At 41.2% G+C, this 21,910-nt stretch overlaps 1 protein-coding gene across 4 annotated transcripts in view; it reads right to left on the bottom strand.

Moving 5' to 3' along the window:
- NUP93 (nucleoporin 93) overlaps positions 1-21,910 on the bottom strand; it is a 79,078-nt gene that overhangs the window by 24,821 nt on the left and 32,347 nt on the right. For 3 of the 4 annotated variants that reach the window (XR_010784309.1, XM_066557458.1, XM_066557459.1), the window contains exons 4-5: positions 7,907-7,969; positions 6,064-6,192 (exon numbers count right to left, since the gene is read on the bottom strand). Coding sequence is in view for 3 of the 4 variants with exons in the window: in XM_066557458.1 (XP_066413555.1) it covers positions 6,064-6,192; positions 7,907-7,969 (192 nt within the window). In the remaining variant the exon portion in view is untranslated. Of the gene's footprint in view, positions 1-6,063; positions 6,193-7,906; positions 7,970-20,777; positions 20,917-21,910 lie in introns of those variants that run through there. The other variant, XM_066557460.1, reaches the window with a different exon arrangement.

Genomic DNA, 21,910 nt, shown 5'->3' with positions numbered 1-21,910 from the left:
ACAGACGAGCTCAAATAGATCCAATCTGGCAGATCTGATAGTCCAGTTTTGTCCCAGTACCATGATATAGACACAAAATAGGACTGCAGCATTCAATTGTGTGCTGGAAAGTGCCCCACTGTTGGTCTGCTGCAAGAGGAAGTATGCTGGCAATATCCTGACCTGAAAAAAATTGTCTTTTTACCCACAGAGACTATGCCAAGATTGAGATATTTTGAGCCTAGAGCAGGGAGAGACAGCCAATGGAATCACGGCATACAAAATTTATACTCTTATAAAACTCATAATACAACATGCTACAATAGTATAATGCTGCATAAAACAATTTAAAGTATTTACTCAAAGGCACAGGTATGTTCTCAGTACAGCCACCACTGAACATTTATGTTCAATACTCTGGAGAAAAGAATACTCTGAGCAATGCTCTCTGCTCTTTCCTGTTTTCTAAAAGAATGTAATTCTTCATTTCAGCATCAGCATTGCAAGTCTTGAGTTTGAAAAACAAAGTACAATCATTTTAAAGACAGATCCCTTTGAGGTAAACAGTCCTTTAATATCAGCTGCTTCAGAAGTCATGCTGGTCTGAAGATCAAAGCAAGACAAGCTCAGTTCAGAAGCATAATATTTATTATGAAGCCAACTGACATAGTTGGGGCAAGCAAAAAGGAACAGACAAGCTTTCAGCAAAGCAAGGTTTTCAAGCTTGTTACCATGTAACTCAAGGCCATGGATATTCATCTTAACTGGAATCAGTAATTTTTTCCGAGAAAGGGCAAGTACATCTGCAGAGTTTAAAAATTAAGCTTTTTACCATCCAAGTCAGTTACAACTGGCTGCACATCCTCATTAGCTGTTACAGTGCACCTAAGCAATATGGTCAAACAGCTTTACTGCTTCTCACACTGGTTACCCAGAATGGCAGTGCCTTACAGTGCAGACAGGATCACCTCCAAGGATTGCTTAAGGATGTGCTCTAGTCTTGCCTGTAAGAATTCCCTTAAATGTGACCAACTTGCTGCCTGTACAAACAAAAGCCCAAATGCAATAGAAAAAATCATTGTTTTCACTTCCAGTTTAATCAGCTTTAGAGTTCAGCTTTGCTGACACCTGTCAGACTGCAGCATGGCAGGAGCAATGTTCCTGCCATGACCTGGCTTGTGTGGATTTCAGGAAGAGATCCAGAAATGGACAGCTTTTCTCCAGATGGTGCCATCACTCAGTTTCTTGTTTCAAATGAGGATGAAATACTGGCAGAGTCTTCAAAAGAATCTCGATTTTTTTGGGAACTGTAACCCAACTTCAAAATGAAATAACATAAACAAATGAACTTCCAGACATGTTACTGATCAGTTTTGCACTGAACATTCTCTCAGTTAATTTAATTTTATTTTGGTATTAGTTTAGCCTGGAATATCTTCCATCATGTAAGACCTCTCTTACATTCATGAGCATATGTCCTTACAACGACAACTACTAATCACTGTCCCAGTCCAGGAGTTTTGATCAGTAAAGTGTTCACCAGTTAAAATTTAAAACCAAAAGAAGTTACACAATTGGAATGGCCAAGAAATTGCTCTGCATTGGCTAGGAATCCATACATGAAGATAAGGGCACTGACCTCTATCAAAAAATTATAAGAGCTTTGTGATATCTGTAGTTACAGGTTTCTGCACAGCATACAACAGTTGATTACAGAATTAAAAATACTCAGCAGTGTTTGTCCCTAATATAATGAAATATAAATGAATGAAAGTACCAAGGATGAATCTGGACAATCCTTTAAAATGGCTGAAATTAGTTTATTACTGCATTCATTTTTCACTAATAATGTTATTTAAATAATGTTTAACCTGATTACAAAATCAGGCAGGTGCATTTAAACCTCAGGTGCTATGGAAACGCCTTACAAAAAACTCAAAAAGCAATTTTCACTTTTCTTTCTGCAACTGAACCTACACTAAAAATATTCTTCACAGTCCCTCTTAGTGGGTACTGATATTCAGAAGCATCTGCATTTTTCTTTCATTGCCAAATCATCTGACACAAATTCCTTTAAACCCACCTAAAACCCGACAAACTCTTTGTTCTAAAGAACAAAGCAACTGTTAAAGCAGGTTTCCTGGGAAACAGACACGATGGCAGAAATGGTGCTTTGCAGCCTTTCCCTGTGCCGAGCCCGATAAATGCAGAGTTATTTAAAGTAATGCTAAATTATGGACGTTGTCATTAATTACCGATGAGGTTTCATCTCCTAAAGCAAGTGAAGACCAGGACATAGTGACTTAGGGTCATTTTCAGCCAGTGCCCAAGCAGCAGACACCCAGGGACTGGGGCTTTGTTTTGTGACTCTGTTCTCTTTTCTGCTTTGCAGCACCAAAGAGCACCCATGTGGCTGCCACTCCAGAGACTGGTGTGTGACTGCCGGGTTCAAACGATTCAGGTAACAATCTGAATTCAAAAGCGCACACCTGAAACTAAGAAATAACTGCTCTGGGGTTGGGTTTTCCTTTCCTTTCTCCAATTTTAGTTTAACCATTATGCTTTAGGAAACACTTCTTAACTATCTGCTGCAGCTGAGAACTGCCACACTGAAATTAAATTCTTTAAATTCTACTGACTTGGCACTCGGAAAAAAAAAAAATCAAGAAGTGTATAATTTGTCCTAATTTTCTTATACTTTCCTTTCCTATGGAAAAAGAGCCATGGAAGTAAGCTTATTTCCTACTTTTTCCCATCTCATGAGTACATTCTGGCTTCACCTTTGAATTATTAAACTACAAGAAAGCACTAGCTCACTGAACTATCACATGGCTGTGCTAAAGGGAAAGTTCAAAAGGAAAACTAAAGCAGTGAGTCAGCATGGGGAAGGCCACTTACAGGGCTCCCCCTGAATCACAGAATTGGATTGTGTAGGCAATCCTTCCCAAGAAGGGAAGGATTTTCCCCCCTACAAACTAATGGGGGGAAAGTGAGGAAGGATATCCTTTGCTGGCAAGTCAGAACTTACCAAGTTTCAAGCAAAAAAAAGATAATGAAAGATGTGTTCAAAACAGGTCAGGTTCTGAAGTTTAACTGGAGCAGCAAAAAGAAAAGCAGAAAAGTGGGTAATGTGCAAAGGACTGCAGAAGTGTAAGTGCACACACACACACGAATCTTGCTGTATCTCTAGTCTGATATTGCTTAAATGGCTTCTGCTGTTTTTCCCAACCACCTTTGCTTTTCCCTGCCCTGAATTTTCCAAAACATTATTCAGAACTGTAATATTTATTCTGAATATTATCCATTTCTCAAAGCTGCAGCTTAGCTGCACTGCCACCACATTTTTGTCTTTTAAATTCACTTAGCCAATCGATGCTGCTTTTCAAAGGAGTCCTCCTTCATTTGCACTCAGCCAAGCATTCACCAAACCCCGTGCATGTAAAGATGCATTATTCATCACCCTCATATGCATATGCACATTCCTCAGCAGAAGTCTGGGCAGACATTTTGTCAGCACTCCAAATGGCTTGGCCAGTAGATGCAGTGAATGTCTAGGGAGGAGACCAAGCTGGAGAAACCCCATCAAAATACACTGTGGTGGAGTAGAAAGCATCTTGCAGTGCTTGGGAGTTAAGGGGTATGAAGATGTGCTACAGAGGGGCAGAACAGAAATCAAGAGGTGCCAGTGTTTCTGTATCACTGCAGGAGTGTGCTGCTTGGCAGCAGGAGTGGAAGAGCTTGTGGCAAAGGTGGAAGAAAGAAAAACCTGGAATAAGGAAAAACTTGGAAAAGGATCAAGAAAACGCCTTGGCACCTCATGGCACAACAGTCAGGAAAAATACCTTCAGACCATAGGTGTTTGATACCTTGAAGACAAAAGTCAGGCTTTCATCCCTTTCCAGCCCCACAAGAAGCACCTTTTTATCAGCTCTGGTTTTCCCTGACAAGAAGGCGGCCAGGCTGAAGGACAAGGGGGAAACAGAAAACCTTAATGGCAAGTCCTGCACTAGGTTCTTTGAATCGTGAGGTTTGCTTGTTAATTGGTCTTATTTCCATGAATAATGTGTTGGTATTTCACTCTGCCCAAATTAGCTTGCCCAAAGCTTGAGAATCAGCTCACAGGCAGACCGGCCCCCTGCTGCGTTTGGATCTGTGCCTTTTCAGCTGATTCTCCATCTCCAGAGGATATCAATTAAAGCTCTACTATATTCTACAGGCTGTGTCTGTTTGTGTCACATACACACAAAAAACTTATTTGACTGGAACAAGGCTTTAGAAGAACAACCTGCTGTGGGGAGGTTAGATAACAGGCTTTTAACACAGTAGATGCACTTCAAACCTCTCAGACCTTTGACTTCTTGAGGCTAAGACTAGAATATATCAAGGATTTTAAATGCTCTTGAAATGACATACTGCTACTATGAAAACTTTGAAACAGAGTGGATGGAGTATTACTGAGTGATAGTGTACATTGAGTCTTTAAACACATTCACCAGAAACATTAGGAGCTGAGTTTCCTCTCCTCCTCCCTCACACCAATTTGATGCTTGGCATCTCAAGTGCCACGGACTGGGGATAGCATCCATTTGGCAATGAAACACCAGAATAAGGGTCTTACCTGCTCAGAGTGGGTTATTAAATTACTTTTGCTAGCAGTTAACATCCACATTCCAAAAGGAAAACCCCATACCAGTAACTAGCACACAAATCAAATATGTTAGAAGCTATCAGTGTAACTGCCAAGTCTTCAGATTCACATCCTAAAATAATGGGATAGCTGATCCTAGTTTAAAATTAATTCAGTCTGCATTATTTAGCATTTCTAATATTGGAAAGCTGGACAACCTTTGAGAAGTCCCAGTAAAGTATCAGTAAAGTATTTTCTGGGGAAGACAGCCTCTATAAAAAGAGGTATGCTAACTGGGATTAACCTATATTTAAAAGAACAGTAATCAGAATGGGACATTTCATTAACAATTTTAATTATTTCCAAATCCCTATACAGGTCATACCACATTAGCATCAAGGGCTTTTTTATTTCAGTATACTTGCAGGTCATCCCAATGAACAAGAATTCATTTCCATGGGTGGAGAACATGGCTATAAAAAATGTGTCTCTTTTTCAGCCTGAAAGCACAGCAACTTGCATCCCCCCACTCCCTATCCCCTCTCCTCTCAAGGTGAGCATTTTCATGAGCACAGTGCAGCAGCAGTGATGTAACTTTGTGCTCCAGGGACCACAGCTGCTGTCTGATGCTTTCAGCTCAGAGGAGCTGGGTTCACAACACCCTGCAGGTAACTCTGCTTTGCTCTACTCATTTAACTGAAACATTTTATTTAAGAGAATAAACTGTGAAGTTTAAATTGTAACAGAAGATAAGGAATGTTTTAAGATGATAGTCAATATCTCTTTTGTTAAACACGGGGTCAGTCTTGCCCAAAGGATTTGGCCACTGCTGGATTAACCTGAACACTAGAGGTCTGAGCAGTACAAAATTCTAATCTGGATGACACAGCAAGATAAAAAGGAAAGCTTTTTTTTGTTGTTGTTGTTTATTCATTTGGTTTTGCCAAGAAACCTGAGAGACTTTATCAGCCTCCTAAGAAAAGCCATAAATCCAGGCTAGCACACAGTGATATCACTTCCCCACAGCGATAAGGGGAAGAGACATTCTAAGACCTATGTATAAGCACAACCGCACCTGAGAAACTCTCTGGTGTCACATCACAAGGGTTTCCTGAAGCCCCCAGTGTGTTTTCTGTCCCCTGGGTATATTGACCTAGAATGAGTTTGTGACCAAGTTTCCAGCCAGCACATATGTTGCTCAAAATACAGCTTCAGCAATAGCAGCTCCATTGCCTGTACCCATCAGCCAATAAATAGAAACCATCACAAAGGTTTGATATTCTGCTAGACAATGCATTCTGCTAGTCAGAGCCATTCTAGAATTAAATAGGGATATTTCTCATTTTCACAGAGTTGTAGTTGCAGAATATTTCAGAGGTGGTTTCAGCAGTACTGGAATGCCAGCTGTGTACAGTGCTGTGCGTGACTGTGCACAGCATTTAGAAAGACAGAGTTACCTCATTCTCCTGGGTGAAATCAAGAGCATCTTCCCCTGATGCAAGCAGAGAATGAAGAATCCTTTGTTTCACCTGTTCCCATTCAACCAGCATTGATTCTCGGTGGTACTCCTCAGCCATGGCAAAAGTCTGTTGGTGAAGAAGAACAAGAGCTAAGGAACATATAGAAACACCCTCCAGCCTACCTCTGCTATGAATAGACAAGCCCAAAAATGAAACAGAAAATAGCAACTACATTGATCAACCAGGTCAGCCCTCAAGAGCTAATGGTGTGCTGCATGTTATTTTAACAGTCTTCCTGTTCAGGTACAATGGGATTCAGAAAGTAGGTGTACGTGGAATTAAGACAACTCTCACATACCCCCAGCTGGTAAAAGAGGGAAACTGTCTCTTCCATGGCATGGCAGCACAGGAATCTGAGCAGGAGGAAAATCAGAAGGCTTCCTTTTTTAACTCAGCAGCATACACGCAATATCCAGGTTCATCACTGATCTGTGTGGCTTGTCGAGACTTAACTTCTCTAGTGACCACTAGCTTTTCACCTCCCTGCAGGCTACAAAGGTCTGACTTGCTGCATGCTTAACAAAGATGTGTGTTTATTGCCCATAGTCATTTTCAGGTCTTTAGCAGTGTGTTTTTCTTTTAAACAGGAAATAGGATAAAATAAAAATCAAAATATTAAGAGAAAATAAACCAGTGTCAAAGAATCAGGAAGTCTCTTTCATCAGGAACATAACTTGAGAAAGCATACAGGAAAATCAAATCCCAAGAAAAAATAACCTTTACCTTTAAAATGGCTGATGTGCTACATTGTCTTCAGATCCAACTGGGGAACATAGGGGGGGAAACAGCTTTTCCCTCAGTAAGGGAAATATTCCCTTATTTTGGCAATAGCATTAGGATAAAGAAGATGCTTCACTACCTTTTCTGTTATTGTTGGGGTGAGACTAACAGCCTCAGGTATACCACCACAGGAAATAAGAGACTCTCCACTAATTCTAAACAGAGAATAAGCTATATTGTGTCTTCTACTTCTTTCCTGTTCACATAGCTCCATGCTGCAATGTACTTAACTAAATGTCTTGGTTGGCTAAGTTTTTCATTTCACTGCAGTTCACTGTTAGAATATTGTCAATTAATGAGCAAAACATTCATCAGAAGAAAGAATTTATAAGAGACAATGACATTTGGCAAACATTTAATTACAGTGCAAGCATGCAACTAGAGCTTAAGATTTGTGTTTCTTTGTTACATCATAAAATTCACTTTATACTTTCATGGCAGGATATAGGTTTTACCCGTACCTTCACTATAATCACAGGGTTTTAAATATGCTTCAATACTTACAGATAATTTTATGTAATTGAAATCATTTAATGATGCTTATGTACTATTTCTTATCATTTGAAAGAAACACAGGCTCAGTTCTAAACCTGATGCCTCCAGGATACATGGAGGGAAACAATCATAACACGAGCACTAGGAAGTATGGAATGACATTTCCAAGAAGGAGTTACAAGACAAACAACAGGAAGCATTTTTCCATGCTGCATAATTCAATTGTGAAAATCACTGTCCCAGAACATGACAGATACAAAAGCACAAATAGATTCAGAAACAGGATTAGATGAATTTCTTATCAGTAAACAAGTTGCTGCTCAGATGATCTTCAAAACAACTATTTGTTCAGAGGTGAAGATACAGGAGATGAAGGGGGAAGGGTAACTCTGTCTTTTTCTAACAGGTTAAGTACTGATCCCTTTCAAGGGAAGAAAACCGGACTCTGCAAACCTCTCCTGTTTCTGTTTTCCAGCAAAAACAATGGTGCTTTCTTCCAACTTACCCTCCTCCTAGACTCTTCAATGGCAGACAGCAATGCATTATCTTTTTCATTCTTCAGGAATCCCTGCAGAAAAGGAGAAACAGAGCTTCAACCAAAAAAATCAGCCTTGCACTAACAGATACATATTGTAGTACTCAGCTCTTTCAGCTCTGAGAAGTGCTCAGAGCTCTCTCTGCAGTCCAGTCCCAAGAAGTTTAAAGGTCACTTTACTTCACCAAAGGTACAGTAAGATACCCATCCAGAGCAATGTGAAAATAAAAATGCATAAATCCCCCCTTTTAATATGCATTAAATCCAAGTGAAATGTCCTGCTTCTATTCTCTTTTATCTCTGTGTCCCAGCATCTGCCTCCTCTTGCTCTCCATTTGAGGGAGCTAGGATGAAAGCTGGTAGGAGCGATAAGCCAAGATAAGATTGTTGGACTTGAGTATGCTGAAAAAAAATAAAACAGGCTTTGACTTGGCAGTTTCAGGCAGAAGTGGAGCTCTTGGAGGACCGATACAACTGTGAAAAAGAGCCTTAAAAATAGTCAGTTGTGGAAGGATGGAAATAACTAAACAGTTGGAAAGCATACAGAAAAAGTTTACCACACAACTTCTCTCCATGAATACAGCTGGAGTGGGTAAAAAAGGAAGAACTGTATTTTTAATTCTCAATATATGAGTAAATCTAAAAGAGGCCAGGTGTGTGTGAACAAACTGATTTAGATGAGCTGTTAGCTCCTAATCCCAAAGGTTACTTTTATGACCTATACTAGGAAATATAAAATGAAGTTTTAACTTTAAACAAGTAGCTGTGGGGTAAAATGCAATAGCACACAGAGACAACAATAGGATATATTTATCACATTTTAACATGCATATCTTTATTTTGAATTTTCACTGTTACATCACCAATTAAATAAATCAAGCTGATTTGTATGCCCAGACTTCAACTTAATCATTATTCAGGTCATAAAAAAGAAGAAGAAGCTTTTGTATCCCTCTGAAGTAATCAGCTATAAATTATCAACTCCATTAAGTGCTAATATCTTAAAAGCCTGTATACTGACTCCACAGCTCTAAAACCAAAAGCTGCTAACAAACCCAGAGAGAGGGAACTCAGTGGACCATGCCTTATGTTTTTATAAAGAGAAAACACAGTTGGAGCAGTGTCCAACTGAATTTGTCAGGAATCGGGACAATTTTGTGCCTTTTAGTCTCCCCATCTTCCTGCAAAGAATTCCTGCAGTGACGCACAGAGATCTGGGCTTTTGGGAAAAAACATATTAATGGTAGGTCTTAGAAACTGCCCTGCAGAGTAATATATACAACCCCAAGTATCACAGAGTGATACTCAGCTCTGGGAGGTGAGGAGCAATTGAAATCTCCCCATTCTGAAGCAATCTGGCAGGACACTGTCGCATAGGTGTGCTGCTTGCTTCCAGCTCCCCAACACCAGCATGTGAAATAAAGGGCATTGCACCCTCTCCTTCTGAAATATGTAGAACAAGCATTTGAGGTACATGGGACAGGCCGTGACCCCCTTCAGCTGGAAATAAGAAGGTGACCCCTTTCTGTACACCAGAGAGAGAACAAGCTGCCATCCTCCAAGGGACGTGCGGTGCAGTTCCCCAGAAACAGCCCTGAATTACACACGGGAGGGAGCGGTCACCCCGAGCCAGCCCATTCTTCATTTCACCAGCAGACAGGTCCTGCTTTATTTTTAGACAATGCCCACAGAGAAATCACAGTTACAACCTGAAAAAAAGGAAGCTAAATCCAGATCCTTGCACACGTCTGGGGACCAGCTATTACAGCAGCTGTCACTGAGACAAGGGCTGCCGCAGTCACCGAACTGGGCCAGGACCCAGCCTCAGCTCTGTGCAGGAGAGGGGTGGAGACGTGCCTTGCAAGGCTTGTCCCTGCCTGCATGGGTAGAAGGACTTTGGGAGGACAACGAGTTTTCTGGGTTCCTTTTTTTTTTTATTTCCCCACCTTCAACCTAAAATGGAGAAAAATTACCTGGAATTAAAACAAGCAATGCTTCTACACCTTCAGAGCACACACCGATACATGAACAGAAGAGACAGACCTGTTTCTGATGGTAGAGATCTGATGCTGCAGAGAACAGTGTGTTAGCTGTATTTTCACAACACTGCTAATTTTACAGGCAAAACCAGCCCATTGTCTTCAAGATGCATACCTACAGTTACCTGGATGTGATGGAGGGTGTGAGCTTGCAGAGGTCCTGGATGCCTGGCGCCCTGCTTGCTCTGTGAGCACTGGACTCCTGAAAATCCCAAGAGATACAAGTCCTATCTTTCCTGCCCTTGGTCTTCCCTTCTTTCCTTTCAGGGATGTGTGCACTAGCAGGTACCTGCCTAGAAATGTACACAGCACCGATGGTAATCAACAGAGTAACTTAAGATGTGCTTGAGCTTCCCTTGATGTCAGTAAATCCAGGCTGAGTATCTTAATGAAACCACCCAGCTCCCAGAGAGTTCTACAAGGTCCATTTAAGGGATCACATTACACCGAATCCCAATTAGAGGATGATAATTGTCTTTTTCAATCTCAAAAACTACTTCTTTAGCAAAATAAAATCCTCACATATTCCAAATAACATCTGTAATGCCTCATTAAGGAGAAATATATTTTAAAAAGGCAAATACATTTTAAAAAGACTGCCCTATGTCTTGTGCTAAACATTATGACTCTAGCATGACAATTTCAGCTTCAGTTAATTACAGGCTAATTGTTAAACCTCACAAGAGGGAGTTTCAGTAACTGATGCTGGAGCTCCTATTACTGCTTGTGAGAGCTGCTTCTACTTAGTTAGGCCAAATAAGAGCTCCTAGGGGTGCCACTCCAGGCTTTGGTGGCCAGAATTTCACTCGTTAAGAAAGTGAGGTGCGTTTGGCTGGCTGCAGGATTCCCTGGATTTATTGCATTGCCACCTAGTGGCGCACTACACTGTGATCACCAAACACAATTCCACGGATATACGTAAATGTACACAAATGCACCTCCTCTGCATGAAAAAGCAGAGCCCCGGAGCAAGGATAGGCAGAGAGATGGCAGAGATGCACTTTACCTCAGAGAATTGCTGTCCTCAGAAATCCCAGGTCACTCTAAGGGATCACGTATCTCTTAAGAAGGCTGGGCTGTGAACAGTGCTGGTTGTGCTCACCAGTTACATGTGCCCTAAAAGCTTTCTGCAGTCCCAGAGGCCAGGTTTGACTTTGCCACGAACGCTGGCAGACTGTAAGAGGATACGGAGGTGCAGCGTTCAGCACGCACGGGGAGTGCACGGCCCACAAAGCAGAAGCTGCCTTCTCAGGGGAGGTGCTGCTGATTGTACAACGAGTAACAGACATTGCTTCATATTCAGCATCCAAAGAGAAAAAAAAGCGGGAGGAGAACAGAGATTATTGTTAGGAGACAAAAGGCTATTTCACAGAGGCAGATGGCAAAGACAGGAACAGCCAACACCAGCACTGCTGTAATCTCAGAGGTGAAAACCTCACCTTGCAGCTCCCCCTGCACAAGCTCTGCCAGTGCAGGGATCCCAGTGTAGCCTGGATTTTGCTTGAAAATGAAAATCTTACTTCCCTGAGGCAGGTTTATGCAAAAAGCACACAGAGCCTTAATGTCACATCACTCTGCCCTCCTTTAGTGAGTAGCTTTTGATTTTCCTCTCTTTTACTGTCTGACTCCCACACATCCTTCCTGCATCTAGTTTGGAAGGGAAGCAGCATAACTCTTCTCCATCACAGTTCTTTGCAGCACTCACTGCTGACTATTTCCCACACACCATTTGTACAATATCCGATGCGATGGTGTTTGCAAAACAGGGACACAGGCACAGAAACACACCCACTCTCACACCTTCGGGTTCCCGCTTCTCGCTCAGTCCCGCTTACACTTACACGTCTACTGACTCTCAGCATCTTTCCTAAACACATTCCAGATCATCCTGGATCTCCTACACCTTGAATTTCAGCCTGATCTCACAGTCTGCCCTTTTTGCTGAAATCCAGCCTCACCCTGCTTCCCTCGATGATAGTTTGTAGAAGTGGCCCCACAGTGGAAGGGCAGGGCAGGAGCCCTGGCAGCCTGTGCTTGCTGCACCAGTATCTCTCATCTCAGCCACAGACTGACACATACTGGTTTGACAGCAACCAGCACCTGCCTTGCTCCAGCCTGAATTACAGCAATTCATTATCAGTACAAAAGGGCACACTGCACACACCAATGGTCTCTTTCTGACAGGAGACTGAAAAGTCTCTTCCATTTACTGCAGTAAATGAGGTTAGTAAACTCTCCTGGCTGAGAGAAGTCTCTTAATTACTTTCATCAGCCAGGCCATACTTTTAATACTTGATCTTAGTATTCAAGCTGTCAAGAGAAGGCGAGTGTTGCCAAATAGTATATTGAGGCTTTGGATGGTGACAGCAATGGGTACTTTTTCACTGGCACAGAAAGAAAGAAGAAAATGAAATGAACAATCTGGGACCATTTCAAGTCAATTGCTCTTTGATTAAAATATTTCCAAGTGCTGGATTTCCAGTAGATCCAGTGAATCCAGCAGGGACAGTTAACAAAAATCACTCTGGCAACTCCAGGTGAAGCACCTGAATTTATTATTTCTACTAGCAATTCTAAGAAACAATTTGCTAAATACAATCCTACTGAAAACATGGATACTTCTGAGCCTACTCCTGAGGTAGACTCCTGGCACAACCCTCCTGGTCATGTTCTCTCTGGAAACAGAAAATGAAGCAAAACTACCTGTCACTTTTTAAATCTAAATTATTGTTTGTGCTGACACAAGCATCAGAGCTTGCTGGCTAGCTTTAAATAGGCCAAAGGGTGAAGAGTCATGGCCAAATATTGTATTCCTGAGGATGGCAACACACCAGTGTAGCATGGGCAGTGTTTCAGTCTATTCACTCTCCCTTTGTATGTGTGACACCACCATGTGGAATACAATATGGAAGCTTCCATAGATCTCCCATGATTTGTTTTTCAGAAAGCATCAGGTTTTTTGAGCTAAAGCCATGCAGATAAGCAGCTTCACTGCATTCTTTGGCCTGTGTAATACTGTGCCCTTCAAAGCAGCAAGGCAGATGCCCAAAGATCAGCTACCAAGCACAACGAGCCAAGAGCATTTGTGAAATTGGCTTCCTCCTTGGAGAGCTTCAGATGGCAAAACTGCTATGGGGCCAAAACAGACAGAGGGCAGAGAGGAAGGTAACCCAAAGAAGGGTTATTTTCACCAGTCAGTATCACTTCAAAGCTGCATGAGAGGCAAGGAGTGCATCATTGTACACAGACCAAAAGGTCCACTGGAAAGGACAGTCTGACGAGTCTCATGCCATAGCTCTATACATTGTTCAAGTTAAGGATTTAGCAATACAAAATTTGCCTAGCCTAAGACAGCTGCACTTGTCAAACTAAAACATACATTTCTCAACTTCCTTACCATCATGTTTAGAGTGGGAAATCCTGTAACATTTTTAATTCCCTGTTGACTGAACAGAAGAAGCAGGGAAAAACCAGAAGGCTTTAGAGTTTGATAAGACCTAAGAGCCTGTTGTTGCATCAGAGACTTTCAAAGCAACAGCCGTGTTGAAGCTGAAAAGGGAAAAGCACATAGCAATAACTACAACACAGAACTGTGCTAATACAGCCAAACACTGGGCTTGGGGAAAATCTGCTGCTCTGCTACCTGCCTTCACAGGGGTCAAATCACATCCCCCCGTGCACTGTGACCGTGCTACACACTTGTAGCCAATACTCATGGATCAGGTGGTTTGAGAGTCAAGCTAGGAGAGTTCTTCCCCACCCTGCAAGCCAATAGCCTTTGAGTGGCAGTAAATCATTAAAATATACAAAGCCTGGCTTCATCTCTGCCTCCTTGCGTGACTAGTAGCAATTTTAAAGATTACTTCAGGGTTTTTAAAGTGGCTCCCTGCTCCAGCAAAATCAAATTTTGCAGAGCTGCAATACTGTCTTCCTTTCGTGATGGAGAAGCAGCAACCTGGGCCTCACCCCAGCAGCAGCAGGAGTCAATGCAGGCCAGGCTGGAGCCCATGCACAGTGCAGAACAAGAGGGGCACCTCCACTTGCCCACAAGGCTCTCCCTGGGGCTGTGTGCACCATGGAAGATGCACAGAACAGCCTTTCCTAGAGACAAGCACTGGGCAGGAACGGGCCTCCCCTACCTCGCCATGGGCACACGTTGATGCAGTCACCAGGTTTGCACACAGTCTTTAATCCGTGTTACAGAGTGAGCCTTAAGCAAATATTTACAAAGAGCTCTCTGCTGCTGGTTAGTGCCTGCAATGCAAAGATCTAGGACTCTTTTCTGTATTGTTTTACTGGTTCAGACTGTTTGATTTGTGAAACTTATGCAGTTTTCACAGTAATCTTAAGACGGTATCCAGGAACATTGGATTTTGCTGTGTTGGATAAATATCATTATTCCTTCTAGCCATGACAGGAGAAACTCAAACTGCTGAAAGAAGCATTCCTTGGGAAAATCACGGATCAGCTCTAACATAAGCAGGGGCAGATGGTGCACGCTCTTTGACTCTTGCTGGGCCTGTTTGAATCTGGCAAGTGAAGACTGGAAATGCGTTCCTCAGACATACAGGCTTGAAGGGAAGAAATACAAACACCTCCAAGCACTCACTTCAGCCAGGACACCATCCAATAAGCATGGAAGGCTTATACCAAACCATCACTTAATATCAAACCATCCCCAGCACTGAGAGGCATCACCACATCCCACACCCAACCGCCGTCCTCCAAAACACGTCTGCAGCATGTGGCTCGGGAGAGCTCGGGTATCTGCAGTGAATAGAAATAAAATTTACTATGAAACATACCGGAAGCACAGCTTTATCATACTGGAAATGTCTAGAAAAATACCACTGCTCAGATTTCCTGCAGGAATATTGTGCCAGGCACTCAGCAGCGCCAAAATCGAACTCTGCTATGTGGCACTGCTTGTTCTGTGTATAAATGGAGATCATCACTGCTGGCAAGAAAGATGACTCTGCTTAATTTTAGTTTCTTCTAATTCAACACAGGACGCTCAGTGAGTTCATGCACTATGAGATTTCAGTGTTTCATTTAAAACTGTACTTACATGTGGCTTAACTCCTGACATAACATGAAAACTCATTGCAGCATTCCTGTGTACTTTTGATTTTTTTAAAAATATGTCAGAGACCTTTCCAAGATTTAACAAATCCAAGTGCAATTAAAATGAATGAAGTAGGACACGAGTTTTAAAAAACACCACAATATATCAACCATTGCAATATACATAATTCATATACTGCTTACACAGTGTACCTAATTATTAAAATATTAGTAATTATCCATACTATTTGTTCTGTCTTTCCCCTCCATCACAGTGAAATCAACAGAACTTCAATTACACAAGTTAGTTTCTCATTCTTAGACTCTAAAAATTGTTGCCTTGTCATGTTGGGCTGCACAGTGCATGGGAATGCTGTAGGTTTTTTTCCAAGTCACAAAGACTTTAATGGCATAAACCCAAGATAATACATTTCTTAATCCAAAATTTTGCAGCAAAGTTGATTAGAATGAAGTTCTCTTTCACATACAATCACCAGCCTGCACTGCACAGATCATTTTTGACAGCAATTGTTAATGCAACACAAAAGTAGTGTAAACAACAGTGCTACTTTCTCTAGTGATCCTGTCTTTCTCCTTAGGCATATACTCATTTTTCTTCTCCCTGTGGTATAACTGGGAGTGGTTCAACAACAATCCCAGGTCCTATCAAGGTACAAAGCACCAAGGAGATCTGTGCAATAACAAAACAAAGTCTAGAATAGTCCTAACCTGCTAAAAGATCATGCAAAGAACAGGAGGAGTAACAATGAAAAAAAAAACTAAACTAAAAATCTAAACTATAAAGATATTACCATCTTTACATTCCTGAATGTTTTTATCAGGAATATAAACACATTTGTGTTTTATTAATTGAATAAACATAAAAATGAAAATTACAAAGAAGGTAGAGAGACTCTTGCCAGCCAACTGTGGCAGCAGGACTCTACATTACTCTAGAAGGAGCTTGTTCAGCTGGTACATTACACCTGAAAACACCTCAGATGGCGTTTCTGTTTGTCTTAATCAAGACAAAGAAACCAAAATGTCACAAAGGCAATTAAATACAGTGCTACCTCACTTGGAATTACGACTTCTTGAGTGAGGGAATCTCTCCACACAGATCAGGCCAGCAGGAGCAGCAGGACTCACGGAAAGCCCATCTCCTGTGGCACCGGCATCAGCACAGAGCAAACAGACCACACAGTCTGAAACCTGAGCTCATTCATCAAGTTTCCAAATATATGGCTACCTGTTTTTCTTGACATTTTTGAAGGGGATCAAGAGGGATGACCTTAGTGTGGGGCTTTTCTCAGTGCTATGGTGAGTGGCTACAGCCTCTCCCCTGCGCTATACAAGTCCTCGCATTATGATCCTGAATAAAAAATACAAGCCTACAAAAATCACAAACGCGTCAAGAGATCCACAATCAAAACTCAAGACTTTGCCTCTTTTTTGGAATTTAAGTAAATTAAATTATGAGATAATTCCAGTGGGTTTGAGATCCACAATGCAACCCAATAGTAAAATTTTTTATAGTACGCAAACGAAGATAAGTTCTGATCATCCACTAGAATAAGCCGCTATACCCACCTCTCCGGTATCATACTTTTTAAGGGAATACTGTGAAAAAACCTACAGATTCCAATGATTTAATACCTTCACTGTACAGTCTTATCTGAGGCTGTAATGTAATACCTCTTGCTGGAAACATGCTCTCATCAGGCAGAATGCCCTCAAATCAAGCCATCGAAACCAATTTCACTGATGACGCCATTTTCTTATTTCTTTCGCTGCCATTTTAGCATCGTGGTTACTCCACATTTCCTCGAGAAGTAGCTGTGCATTCTCCCTGCTCTAAGAGGAAACCATGCTCGAATAACACGGTGACAAATGAAACCTGTATGCTGAATTTCTGCCCGTGTCACGTCCCTGCATGGCAGGGGCAGGGATGAAGCACAGTTGCCACTGCAGACCACACCTCAATTCCCTGTACTGGGAGCTGGCGAGGAGTCTCCTAAGAAGGTGCAAGCTGAAAAAGCAGCCACTGGAAATCCACGGACACCACAGGAAAAATTGATACAACTGAGGAAAGAGGAGTGTCCACCTCTGTATCGCTCCAAACCCCACAGAAAACACTGGCTAGTAAGGGAGTAGTTTGAAAAGAGAAGCAAAAGGCATAAAGGAGGCACACAGACAAGCTTGCAGTGTCTGCTGTTGGACTAATTGTATATTAGCATTAACATTCAGGCAACCACAAAAACCCACTAACCTAGCAGCAGAAAATTCATTTCTCAGTATCACATCCAAAAGCCAAACAGCCACCCCAATCAATCAATCAATCAATCAATCAAGTATTCCTTATCCCAAAATGACATTTCTGATGGATCACCAGCAAGAGGGGCAAATTATTAGACAATCCTGCTACTCATTAACACCCAGCCTCCTCTAATTCACTTCTAAAATTTTATTGCAGTCCTTCAGTCCCCCCATCCCTTGCCCCTTGCTAAGTGCTTTATGCTTCTGTTTGTCTGACTGGGAATGTGTAACCTTGCTGTTTGCGAGAAACAGGGATGCTCTCAGGATTTTTTGAAAACCAAAACACGATTGATATTTCCACATCTTTTCCTTTGCAATTTCAGATGAGTTGAAACAGTTAAATGCCTTCGAGTTAGTCTGAAACTGTAGGTAAAAAAACAGTAATGAAAAAATCGGTTCTCTTTACCTCCTCTGGATTCAAGTAGTGAGCCTGGCAGCACTGAGCCTGACACTGTCCCTGTTCTCAGGCTGACTCAAGCGGAAAGATTTCAGCTGCTGTGCCCCCATCCCACAGCTGAAAGCCTGCATGCTGACTCCCTGAACGTTCCTGAGGAGCATGAGTTATCTTTCTGCTCCATGAAAAGAAAAGCCAAGCAGCATCTTTCAGCCTCCATCTGCATTTCAGACAGAAAGCGAGGCAGGCAGCGAATGCTCATTGCCTCAAAGGGACAACGCCTGCTTCAGACATCAAAATCCTGTCAGCACTGGAAATGCGACAACCAAGTTACACCGGGATGCACACCCTGAACCAGCATGGGTGGCTTAGCCCAGTGCTGTACCTCCACAAAAGGGGTTCCTATAACATTTCTACTGCAGTTTGAAGTCTCTCAGAAAAACCCATACAGGGAAAGAAAACCCTTCCCAAGTTATATTTACTTTATTTCGCTTATAGTGGCTAACATGACAAAGAGACAAGATTACATTCATTGTAGTGTGAAGAAGAATGTAGGCTGTTTTTTCTTTTTAATACACACTGGAACGTCAAGAAAATGTGCAAATTTGAAGTTCAGCCCTCTTAAATAACATGAGATGATTTGGCAAAATCATCCACCTGAGTTAAAAAAATAAGCCCAAGTTAGCTACCCCATTCTTCCTCAGTATTTGTAAATAAATCATAGCTACTTTGTTCACCTAATAGCTATTTTCAACATAACACCTTATCCCCAGGATAAATATAAATATTTTATTGACAGTGAAAGCAAGCAATTTGGAGTTCATACATGTCACGATATCTTTAAATCCTGAATTTAAACATGCCATGGTCTTTAGAAATGGTTTTTCTTCACTACATTACTGATACATTTTACAAAGTTAATTATTTAAATTACATATGAATTATTAATTACAGATCATTAAACTAAGAAACAGAAGTCTGGAATATACCTGTTATAATTATAGAACTTATATTTTAAAATGTTAGATATTAAAGAGCTCAGAGAGAAAAGCATACACTCAAATTCTCTGCTGCAATAAATATGTTACAATAAACACTTTATCCTTTTTCAGCTTATTTCTCCTATTGTGTAATAAACCTAAGGTTTAAACTTTCCAGACTTGGGGCATGAGGCCGGTGTGCTGAGGATACACCACAGACAATAGGTTTCCATTTTTCTCCTCTGGCTGTACTCCACCCTGGCTAAGGAACTGTCTAGCAGTGCATGCCTTTATTTGCGCCTTGCATTAACAAGGCACACAAGCTTTCGGACTTTAATGTAAATTAAATGTCAAGTGCAGATGCTGCCAACAGATATCACGGAAAACCCTGCTATAAGAGACCTATAGCTAATTATTCTTTACAGTGGCTCAGTCATTCTTTTCATACATTAATTTATGGAGCTTAGTTGAAGTCTGTCTCCCACCCACTTCAAACAAAGGAAAATAATTTGCCACACTGCACTAACTGCAAGGATAACTGAGCCGTATCCCATGCGGGGTCAGTGGGGATGGGATGGTTTGCTCCATCTTTTTACACAGGCAAACCACACATTTAATTGTCCTTTACTTGATTTTTTTGCTGAGCTGCTTTGTGGAAAAACCCCTCTTTGCACATGTAATCTGGTTGGAGAGAGGCAACTTTTTGGCCATGCTATGCCACTGTTCCGCATCTTCCCTCTGAGCATTTCTCAGTTGATAAAAGGAAGAGTGCCGAACATGGCACACAGGCAGCTTAATATTTGGGGTGGGCACCCCAAAGGAGGCAAGTCACTCTACTGCAGGAGCCCAGGTGCCATCCCAGCACAGTATGTTTTATTGAACTGCTTCCTTCCGTATACAAAAATAGAACTGAATGAAAAGGAGAAAAATCAACCCACCCAGTACTTCTGTCCCCCTACCAAAGCCAGGCAGAGCTCCCGGTTTCATGCAGCCTCTAAGTCCCCAGATCAGAGAGTATTAAGTGAGCTGCCACCCACCCAGCTAGTCATGACCAACACATTTATGTAAAATGTTAATTCCCTGCTTCCCTTTACTATGACTTTACTGGATTAACCCTTTTCATAATGTATCCTATTCACTTGAACAAGAGGTGGGACCTAGGCTACAAACTCCAGTTGACTAAGTAAATATGCTTTCACCACCTCATTTAAGAAATTAACAAAAAAGAAGCAAATCTCCACATATCTTCATTTGCTTTGAAAGAATAGAAATATTTTCTCTCTGATTTTTGTCTTACACTTGAAATCCTTACTTCAAAATAAGATTCAAGAAAGTTTAACGTGTCTTCTAAATAAATCATAAGTGCACATGTAAGAACAGGGGAAACAGAATGGACCAACATCTCTGCACCACAATGAAAAGCAGGAGAAAAAAAAAATCATAATCATGTAGCATCTTTATTTTTTGTTTAAAATACTTCCATAGACTTTTCATAGCCTAGGGAAGAAAAATCAGGAATAAAGGCATTCAGAAAGTTATGCTACTGTATTTCTGCTTAAATGAAAAGCAAAGTCAGCAATGTCAAGAGGGTCTTTAAAAAGGCAACACAAATGAAACCCAAAGCAGACGCTGGACTGCCCCACCCAACAGCTGCTCTAGCGAAGAACATTGGAAGGTAAAGGCACAGACCTTCCCATTTCTTTTCTGTGAGCAAAGGACCTTTTCTCCAAAACTACCCACCTGTTCTCTTTCATTACTCTCTTACAAATTAAAACAACCTGCAGCAAGAGTACAAAGAAAAACCACCATAAAAGACACCTGAAGGAAAACTCTCTCTTATCAAAGCAAGCTTTTTACCCTCATTTTATATATTTTAAAAGACAGACATTCCTACCTGTAGATCTCAGTACTGAGGAGTTACAAACCTGTTAATGCTGGCTGTTAACTGCCACACTTCAGCTGCCTGATATTTAGGCTTACACAGCTGTATCTATCTCTATTAATGTTCAAGTATTCTCATCTTAAAAAAATATATATATAAATCAAACCTGCAAGTCCTGAAATGGCTGAGACAGTCAAGAGTCCAGCAAGACAATAAGAAAGCAGCTGCTTTCCACGGCTGAACACCACTGCCTGTAAAGCATCTATATATTTTTTTTCCAGTGGTGCTTTATTCAAATTCTAGGAAAAGCATCAGTCTGAAACCAGTAACTGATGGGAGTAACAGTTTATAGGTTACAGAAGGATATTTTATTGTTAACGGACTGTACCATGTAGGAATTAGGAGGGGGTGAGGCGGCAGGCAGGCAAAAGCAGAGAGATGCTACTATTTTTTTTTTCCCCGAGCCGCTGCAATTACCCTGATGTGAATTTTTGATGACTTCCGACATATTGCATGGTTAATAATCGTTTCAGCTGTCATGTTTGGTTAATGTGGAAAATGCATTTGCTGCATTGTGATGCAGCACTCCAGCCACAGATTGTAACACCAGTTGTGAAGCTATTCCCTTAACTGAGCTGCATGAATTTGCACATACCATGAGGCTGAAATAAATGGTAGTTTGATTTTTATACAGCAACTGAAAGCTTCTGCCATTTTAGACCTTAAGAGCTGTTGGTACTACTTGTACAGGCAGATAATTTTACTGCATATTAATTGCTGTCAATGCTCTTTAAAGGGTAGCTTTGATTCTCCATTGTTTTTGCTGTGTTTGGTTATTCAGCAGTTAAAAGACTGAGATACTATTTATGTTAAACATCGCACATTTTTGTAGCTTTACACAGGTTATTTAATTGTAAGCATATATACATCAATGAAACTGTCACCACTACAGAAATGCAGCCTTGTTATTCATAAAGGCTCAACCTACTTCTTCCTCCATATGATATTTAAGAGTGTGTGTATATATAACCTTGTCTTACAAATGATTGCACATGAGGTGTGAAAATAAAATGATTGCACGTAAGGGGTGAAAATATGCTGCTTACAATCAAATAAAGAGTATTTTATTTGCAAAGTACCACTTCTTCACCTACACTTTAAACATCAAACAGGAAAGTATAAGGTTACATAAATACTTGTGCGTTCCTTTCATTGTCACCAAGAGAAAAACAATGCTGCAAGCAATCATGCAATTACAAGAGGAGATGTAAAACAGCAGAGATGAAACCATGCTAAGAG

This window comes from Molothrus aeneus, chromosome 11 (genome assembly GCF_037042795.1).
Source record: "Molothrus aeneus isolate 106 chromosome 11, BPBGC_Maene_1.0, whole genome shotgun sequence".
Taxonomy (NCBI): Eukaryota; Metazoa; Chordata; class Aves; order Passeriformes; family Icteridae; genus Molothrus; species Molothrus aeneus.
The sequence above is the reverse complement of the archived record's forward strand: the minus strand, read 5'-3'. Positions and strand labels throughout refer to the sequence as shown.